The 8,805-nt window shown below is 64.8% G+C and overlaps 1 protein-coding gene across 2 annotated transcripts; it reads right to left on the bottom strand.

Moving 5' to 3' along the window:
- Positions 1-1,110: 1,110 nt before the first annotated feature.
- Positions 1,111-8,519, bottom strand: FOSB (FosB proto-oncogene, AP-1 transcription factor subunit). Of its 2 annotated transcripts, XM_030544557.1 has the most exons (5): positions 8,256-8,519; positions 4,926-5,243; positions 4,088-4,195; positions 3,128-3,295; positions 1,111-2,904 (listed from the first exon to the last, which is right to left on the bottom strand). In XM_030544557.1, the coding sequence occupies exons 1-5, from the start codon at positions 8,379-8,381 to the stop codon at positions 2,839-2,841; spliced, it is 786 nt and encodes a 261-aa protein (XP_030400417.1). In that variant the 5' UTR covers positions 8,382-8,519; the 3' UTR covers positions 1,111-2,838. The 2 variants fall into 2 exon arrangements, with proteins under 2 accessions (XP_030400417.1, XP_030400416.1); XM_030544556.1 differs by having other exon boundaries at positions 1,111-3,295.
- Between the last annotated feature and the right edge of the window lie 286 nt (positions 8,520-8,805).

Here is an 8,805-nt window from a genome sequence, read left to right as displayed (position 1 = left end):
TTCCTGCATCATCTTTACAATGCACCTGCCCGAGCTGGACGCCAGGGTGCAGCATCGGCTCCCCAGCACCAGGTATGGAGGGAAAGTTCAGTGCCTGCTGTGGGGCTGACCCAAGGTGGCCACCCCATCAGTGAGGGCCGCCTGTGCTGGGTAAGTCTGCTGCAGTCAGGGGTTGGCTTTTTAATTACCCCGATCAGGAGCTGGGGGCCTTTCTCTGCAGAACCTCCTGCAGCCCAGCCCCTCCTGGGCGCTGCCACCCCAGGGTGCCAGCCCTGTGCTCAGCCTGGCTGGAGCTAGTTGAGCCCAGTTCTTGCCCCAACGCAGCTTGGAGCCTTCTGGAGCAGCAGGCAGTTGATTATGGGGGCCTTGCTGCAGCACCCAGGGCCTGCACCCTGAGCCGGAAGGGGAGCTTCCCTTAGGGAAGGGACTAGGAGACAGAGGTGAGGCCAGCCAGCTGCCCCCCTGCACTGTAAGGGAAGTGAGGAGCAGGGCCTGGGCTGGGAGACATCCCCCACCCCAGGAAGCTGAACGGGGCAGCTGCCTGAACCATGACTGCACCTGTAGGTACAAGGGCTAGAGACCAGGCCAAATGCACTGGCCCTGGCCCAGGCCCAGCCCCAGGCTCGCCCTAACCCTGCTACACTGATCATCCCTACAACAGGCAGGGAAGGGCACAGGTGTGCAGCCCCAGGCCCTGCTGAGGGGCTCAACTTCCCGGGCTGCACTGCCACTGGGGGAGGTGTCCCTCCCTGCGGAGCCGAGGCTGCGGGATACTCGACCCACCGTGCAGGAAGCTGGGCCCAACACCACCATGTGCTAACACCTTGGGGGAGGATCAACACTCAGAGAAAGCCTGTGACCCCTGAGAGAAGGGGCAGGTGCTCTCTCCCCGCTCCCACCAGCCACAGGGGAGCTGCTACCGTCCGGCACCCCAGAAACCACCACTGGGGCTCTCAGGGCAGGGTCCCCTGCCCCGCGGGTGACAGGTACTGAGGGGAGGAGCAAGTCATGCAGACGCAGCGGTGACACGACCTGCACTGGGCCTGGTTCAACAAACAGACCCGGGGTGAATAAAAACGGTGCATGTTCAAAGCTGTTTTTATTGGCCACTTTGCAGAGGAGTCAGCGCAGGCTGGGAGGGGCGCTGGGCGTTGCCACGGGCCCCCCCAGCCGCCCAATAAACACAAGTCACAAAATACAGCACAGGAAAATAATCATTAAAAAAAGACCTAAACTCTCCCCATCCCCCAGCGCTGTCCCAGACGCAAAACGCCGCAGCAAACCCCCCCTCCAGCGCTCAGAACAAAGCGAAACACGGGCAAAGCTTGGTCACGAGGGTACGGAACACGGCACGCGGCGGCTGGCCCGGCGCAGGCCCCGGCAATAGAAGCAACACGGCTCTCCCGCTCGACGCGCTGGCGACGACGGGGCGGACGGCACGGCCCAAAGCGGCGGCAGGTCTACACACGCGGGGACGCTAGCTACAGGGGACGGCAGGGCAGCCCCTGCTCAGCGAGCCCAGGGAGATCCCCCCAGGGTTGAACTGGGGGAGAGCCGGCACTGCCACTATTCCCCCAGCAGGAGAGGCTAGGCACAGGGCCCCGAGGAGCAGGAGGGACCCCACCTCCTGGAGTTGAGGCCCAGGGCTTAAAGCTGCCAGCAGGGATGGGCTCTCTGGCCTGTGCATGGTCTCGCAGCCCCATAAGGCCTGCAGTGGGGCACAGTGGCACCTGGTGTCTTTCCCATGGCATTATAAGGCCCTTGCTGTTGGAGGCTTGGAGGGGTCAATGGAACATGGGCTTCCCGGGGGGGGGGGGGTCATGATGGCAGCAAAGAGCCCCCCGGGGGATGTAATGATGGGAGCAAAAAAGTCACCAGAAGGGAGGGCTCAGCCCCCACATGGGCCAGTTTAGGGGTGGAGGGGCTGCAGCCTGTGGGGAGTGGGGGACACGCACACCATGTGCTCACAACAGCAGCAAAAGCAGGGGCTGTACAGGGGGTGGGGGCCGTTCACAGTATCTCAGGGGGACGGACGGGCCCCAGGCCACCTCCTGACATTGCAGCCGCACTCCCCAGCTCCCCCACCGGGAGAGCCGAGCAAGGGCAGAGACCGAGGGGCAGGGCGGATTGGACAGACCGAGGCAGCAGTAGGCCGAGCTCCCGCCCAGCCCAGGCCAGGGGGCTCTGGCTCAGCCCCACAGGGAAGGAGCCGGTGCCCCCCTGCTGTAGCCACACAGCTCCTCAGAGCAAGAGTGGAGGCAGCTGGGGACATGGGCTCCTGCCTCAGTGCTCCACCGCTGCCCCCAGCCCAGGCAGAGCCACACTCCTGCAGTGGGGGCAGCCAGGAGCCACAAGATGCAAAGTGTGTGTGTGTGGGGTATTTTGGAAGTGAGTCAATGGGGGGGGGGGAACCAACCCCCCAGCCTGCTCCCCACAAGCTCCCATCCCTTGGTCAGCTGCTCACAGTAGGTGGTGGGGGAAGGGACGCCGCACAATCTGCTGCCCCCAGCCGGGTCAGACTAGCCCACAGACAGACGAGGCTCAGCCCCCGTGAGCCAGGCCCAGCTCCACAATCCATCCCGGCTCAAAGCGGCGGTGCCAAAAAGCTTCCTGCTCCTCCAGCCAGATTAAAACCAAAAGTCCCCCAAAGTGTCAGCAAGGGAGGGGGTAGGGAGGGGTCCCCCGCGCCGTCCCCTCAGTTAGCTAACGGCACACACGGGCAGTGCGGCTGCAGGCTGGCAGTTTGCAGCGTGTCCCCCCCACACACCCCGTTTGCATGTGGGGGTTTGATTGGCTTTGTTTGGTTTATGTTTCACAAAGCGAGTAGCGAGGGAGAATTCAAGGAGTCCGAGGACTGGTCGCTGCTGCTGTTCCGCTGGTGTGTGGCTCCACAGGTAGATCCCTCTGGGTAGGTGAACACAAACGAAGATGTATATGAAGGGTTAACAGGGTACGGGTCGCTCAGCGGCTCACCATGTGTAAAGTAAGAACTAGAAAACGCTACCTCCGCTGGGCCCGCCGCGCCCGGCGCCGGCACGCCAAGGCTCTGCTGGTAGTGGAGGGGCACAGACGGGTAGGCAGCTGGCCCGAACGGGTCGTCCTTGACGGGCACCCCCAGAGAGCTCACCTCAGCCGACGGGCCGGGCTGGCCACCCAGCTCGGGCATGTCCTCGTAAGGGATTTTGCATCCAGGTTTGTGAGCTACAAGGACAAATTCCAGGCGCTCTTTCTCCTTCTGCAGCTCGGCGATCTCGGACTCCAGCCCTGCCTTCTCTTCCTCCAGCTGGTCTGTCTCCTGGAGGGGAGCAGGAGCCAGGGTTAGCGGGGCCAGGAAGAACAGGACTACGGGCCCCAAGCTATGCCAGCCTGGGAGTCTGCTCTACATACACCACCCCCTCCCTGGGGGTCAGCGCCCCAAGCCACCCCTTTGCAGCCAACCCCCGGGTCACAGAGTGCATTGCTACTGTAGACCCAGCGAAGCGTCAATTCCAGACTCAGGAACCTTCCTTCTGCCCCCCCCCACACTATTACCCCCGTCCCTGGCACAGCTCCCCTCCCTGGGGCTGGCAAGCGAGAGATGCAAGGGGTGCACAAGCAGCAGCACGATGCGCCCAGCGCTGGCAGTGCCACGCCTGCCACTTCAAGGGGCTGTTCTGTGTTATCAAGGAGACTGAGCTGAAGGTGCCACCCACTCAGCTATTCCCAGGACCATCCCTTTCGGGAGGTAGCTGCCCTGGGGAACCAGCTGGCCAGGCTCAGGATCATCCTGGATGTCCTGCTTTTTGTACCTCGGAGGTGGCAGGCCTAGACTGTGCCCCACCCCCACCAGACTGCCACCCCCCACAGCAAAGGGCCCTGGAAGACGCCCACCTTCCCCAGAAACACCCTGCCCAAGCGCTCGCCCCAAGCTGCCATGCTAGCACCCAGACAGCTGCAGCACCAGAACAGGGAGCCACCACTGCTGCTCTGGGCACGGGCAGGGAGTGCAGCTCACCGCTAGCTCCACCATGCATCTGTGCTGCATGCAGCATTGGAGCCACGGCTTGGGGCGCAGGGAGCCACGGGAAGGGGCCCCGTGAGCACTCACCGCCTGGAGTCGGTCCGTCAGCTCCCGGCGCCGGTTCCGGCACTTGGCTGCTGCCAGCTTGTTCCTCTCCCTGCGGACGCGTCGCTTCTCCTCCTCCTCTGGCGTCAGCTGCAAGAACCGAGGGGGCTGGTCAGCCAGGGGCTCTGGCCCAGGGCCCTCCCCACCTACCCTCTCATGCGGCACAGCCAGATAGCCCAGCCCCACCTCTCTGTGTTCAGGGCCTCTCTCAGCCCCATGTTATGGGGAGCTCTGCCTACGCGCCAGTGCAGTCTGTGGCCCCCTCCCTTCCCCACCCACCATGGGGATACCAGTCTGGCTAGGAACCACACCAAGCTCTCAGCTGCTAGACAGCCACTGGGGGAGACCAGCTCTTGTTCCCAGGGGGCCAGGGACTGTACACTCCATAGCCATACCCCATTTGCTAAGGCCCTGCAGCCTGTGTCAGAGCAGCAGAAATCACTGGGTTATGCCAGCTGGGGACGGAGTCCTGTAGCTTCTCCCCATCTTGGGGGCACAGCTGAGCCAGACTCCCAGCCACATCACTCTGCCTGGGGCAGCCCCCAGGCATCTTGCATTGGGACTGGCCGCCACCCTCTCCCCCCTAAAATCATGCTGCCCCCTCCCGTGCCCACTCAGCCCTGCCATGCAGGCCAAGGAGCTGAGCTGGTGGCGTGGGTGCCCTACATGGCTGGGTGTGGTTCCCACTAACCGAGCACTCAGATGCCAGGTTCCCAGGGGGAACACTGAGGGGGGTAAGTGATGAGTTAGTAACCTCGTTGCTGATGCCCCAGAGGAAGTTCGACAGAAGAAGAATGTCCCCCAAGTTCGCCCAGCTCACCGTTTCCTCCCGTGTCCTCCGGGGCCGAGCCCGAGCAGAGCGGGGCGATGGGGCAGCGGCTCCGGCTGTTGAGGGGCCAGCGCTGTAGGCGCCCATCCCCGGGGTGGCATAGCTGGTCCCGGGCAGGTCATAGGGGTCCACTGCAGGTGGTGGCGGCTGCTGCTGCTGCTGGTGAGACATCTGTTGGCCCTGAGGCTGCGACTGGGCCATGGAAGAGATCAGTGTGGGCTGCACCAACCACTGCAGGTCCTGGCTAGTCGTTATGGCAGTGACTGTGGGCACGAAGGAGCCGGGCATCTCCCCGAGGCCACTGCACTCCTGAAACACAAGGACACAGAAAGTGGTCAGGGGCTGGGCAAGAGCATGGCATGGACACATCTCCCCCAATCCCAGCCTCTGGGAACCAGTGCCCACTACCGCCAGCCTCCCAGAGATGGGGTGTTAGAGAGTCCCCCTCCCCCCAGTAATCCAGAGCCCCCCTAGCCATGACCCAGCACGGGGAGGGTATGCCCTAGCCCACCTGCAGGCCCATCTGCCAGTCAGCATGTGCTATGACACACGGTCAGGCCTGACACGACCAAAGCCGTGCAGCGGGTTTCACGTTCCTCTGCCCTTATGATGGCTGCTGGAGAGTTGAATTGCGAGCCCCGAGACACGTAAGCATTGCCTAAACGCTGCACTGTACTGACGTCCCCCTGCCCTGCCCCTGAGGAGTGCCGAATTCAATCACTGGGACCCATCCCGTCCAGGAGAGCCAAAGGTGGGAGCAGTTAGCAACAGTCAGGGGGCAGCTTAATGTGGGCACCTGGGCAGAAGGAACTGGACTGAGGCCCACCAGACCCATTCCCTGCTGGCACCTTGGATCAGGTGCTCAGCTACCAAACTAGAAACAAATGGCTCCGTGCCCCATTTGCACAAGTAGCCCTGGCTCCTGAATTAGTTTAGTTTATTGTAGGTTACCGGACCAAAGGGCCCAGCTATAAATGGCTCTGCAGAGAAGGCAGGTCAGGCTCCGGCAGAGCCGACATGAGCTTCCCTCCCTTGTCTCAGAAGAGGGGCTTTGTGCGCGTCTCACACGCAGGTTGGAGGAAGCAGCGGGGGCTGCCTTTTTTTGGAGCAGAAGAGACCTTTATTTGCAGTCCCAGACTTTGGTCTTTTTCAGGCCTCAGAGCGCCAGGGTCAGCACAAGCCTAAAAATAACACTCCTGTCCCTGCCGGGGCCATCTTTGGGATCTGCTGGTGGGATTCCTTCCCCAGCCTGAGCCCTGGCAGTAACGCAGGGATCCACGCAGTGGGCGAGGCATTAGTGGGACGGGAATGGGGATTGCTTAGAGACATGGCCCACTCCCCACAGGCTGCCAGTTTTCCAGCCAGCTCCCTTCTGACAGGGGACGTGACATTACCAGCTGCCCTCATGCCTGGGGGCTTCCTGGTGCCCGGGGTTAGCTGACCAGGCGGGTGAGCCCCCCCCCCCACCCCCACCCTTGGAGAAAGGGGCTGTCCCTGCCCCATGCCTGGTGGGGTCACTGACACCAGTGCAGGAAGGGAATCCCGGGCAGGGAGCCCCTTGTCCCCACAACCCCAAAGGGGGGGGGGGGCTCTCCATTGCGTGCCCGGCATTCTGGTCACCACAGCTTGGGGGCATCACCGACCCCCCCCCGCATGAAACAAGGGGTGAAGCCAGCAGCTCCCCCAGATTTATCACCAGCCAGCCGGGGGGGGGAACCTGCCCCACACACACACACACTGGGGGCCACCCCCCCCGCAGCCGAACCCAGGGAGATTATTATGGGCTGCACAAGACCCAGCTTCTGCTCCGCTTCCCCCCCCCAGGAGGCGTGGCCTGCCAGGCCAATCAGCGGGCTCGATTCCCCCACCCGCCCCTTAGCAACGGAGGCGGCCCCCGCGTTCCAAAATAACCCGCGCGCCAGAGGGGGCGGAGGAAAGCGCCGTGCGTGCCTCACGTCAGCGCGGAGGGTTCCAGCGCGTCACACGTTACGCACAACCCCGCCCCCCTCTCCCCACGTTCCACCCCCCCCTCCCGGCCAGGCGGGTAACGCGGGGGAGTTCGGAACGCGGACTGGAGAGAGGACAGGGCTTCCCCGGGACAGGTACCCCGCATCCTTGGCCGTCCCGGGCCCCATAGCTTCTCCACTCCCCCCAGTACCATCGCTCCCGGCATCCCTGGGCCCCCCCCCCGGTACCATCGCTCCCGGCATCCCTGCCCCCCCCGGACCATGCCCCCCGCATCCCTAGGCACCCCTGGTCCCATAGCTTCTCCACCCCCCCCGGTACCATCGCTCCCGGCATCCCTGCCCCCCCCCCCCAGGACCATGCCCCCCACATCCCTAGGCACCCCTGGTCCCATAGCTTCTCCACCCCCCCCCGGTACCATCGCTCCCGGCATCCCTGCCCCCCCCAGTACCATGCCCCCCGCATCCCTGCCCCCCGCATCCCTAGGCACCCCTGGTCCCATAGCTTCTCCACCCCCCCCGGTACCATCGCTCCCGGCATCCCTGCCCCCCCCAGTACCATGCCCCCCGCATCCCTAGGCACCCCTGGTCCCATAGCTTCACCCCCCCGGTACCATCGCTCCCGGCATCCCTGCCACCCCCCCCCCCCAGGACCATGCCCCCCACATCCCTAGGCACCCCTGGTCCCATAGCTTCTCCACCCCCCCCCCGGTACCATCGCTCCCGGCATCCCTGCCCCCCCCAGTACCATGCCCCCCGCATCCCTGCCCCCCGCATCCCTAGGCACCCCTGGTCCCATAGCTTCTCCACCCCCCCGGTACCATCGCTCCCGGCATCCCTGCCCCCCCCAGTACCATGCCCCCCGCATCCCTGTCCCCCCAGGACCATGCCTCCTACATCCCTGGGCACCCCTGGTCTCATAGCTTCTTCACCCCCCCGGTACCATCGCTCCCGGCATCCCTGCCCCCCCCCCGAGTACCATGCCCCCCGCATCCCTGGTTTCTCCACGCACCCCCCACCCCAGCATCGTCTCCCCCCCACAGCCCTGAGTCCCCCGGGTACCATGGCTTCTCCACACACACCCAAGTATCATCGCCCCCTGGGCACTCTGGGTACCATGCCCCCTACATCCCTGGGCACCATCGCCTCCCCCTCCCCCACGCATCGCTGGGCACCGCGGCTACCATATCCCATACGTCCTTGGGCCCCATCACCCCCCCCCCCCATACCAGCACCATCGTTAAGCCGGACCTCTCGGGTACACCCCCCGATCGCTGTGTACTATCCCACAACACCCCACCCCATCTCCCCAGCAGCCTCCCCAAGGAGCTCCCCCCAGACACCCCCGTTCCCTTACCTGCGAGGCGGCGGCGCCCGTGGGGCTCCCGAAAGAATCCACCGAGGACAGGTACTGGGACTCGGCCGAAGGGGACGAGCTGCACCGGGAGGCGGAGTCGTAGTCTCCGGGGAAGCCCTGATACATCTCCCTGGGCACAGGGGGAAGCCTGTGGCCACGCTGGGGGCGCCTGGAAGCCAAGGCTGGTGCAGGGGAGGCTGCGACCCCGGGGCAGGGGGAGCCGGTTAGACTAGAAGCGAAGTGGCGGCAAAGTCCCTTTTGCGAGCGGCGGAATCCGGCAGGCGCGGGGTGCGAGCCGCTCCGCGCCGGCAGGGCAGCGGGGCCCGGCGGTTCCCCCTCTTCCGCCTTCACCGGCAAAACAGCATCGCCCCCGGGGTGCGCAGGGACACGAGCTCTGCGGGCCGCGGCTCAGCAGCCCCCCTCCAGCTCCCTGCCGCTGGGCTCCGGCCGTGGAAGCTGCGCTGGGGAGGGCTAGGAGACTCCCGGCTTCCGAGACTCCTGCTCCACGCGTCTTCTCCCCTCAAAGCCGCATCCGCGGGGAAGGGGGGGT

Source organism: Gopherus evgoodei, unplaced genomic scaffold (assembly GCF_007399415.2).
Source record: "Gopherus evgoodei ecotype Sinaloan lineage unplaced genomic scaffold, rGopEvg1_v1.p scaffold_34_arrow_ctg1, whole genome shotgun sequence".
Taxonomy (NCBI): domain Eukaryota; kingdom Metazoa; phylum Chordata; order Testudines; family Testudinidae; genus Gopherus; species Gopherus evgoodei.
The sequence above is the reverse complement of the archived record's forward strand: the minus strand, read 5'-3'. Positions and strand labels throughout refer to the sequence as shown.

What these genes read in the sequence shown, in the direction of transcription:
- FOSB (XM_030544556.1), bottom strand. Translation starts at nt 8,381, where the DNA reads ATGTATCAGGGCTTCCCCGGAGACTACGACTCCGCCTCCCGGTGCAGC. An exon ending in GGAGGACACGGGAGGAAACG is followed by an intron (nt 4,196 to 4,925) that starts GTGAGCTGGGCG and finishes CGGTTCTTGCAG; the next exon opens with CTGACGCCAGAGGAGGAGGA. An exon ending in TGACGGACCGACTCCAGGCG is followed by an intron (nt 3,296 to 4,087) that starts GTGAGTGCTCAC and finishes GCTCCCCTCCAG; the next exon opens with GAGACAGACCAGCTGGAGGA.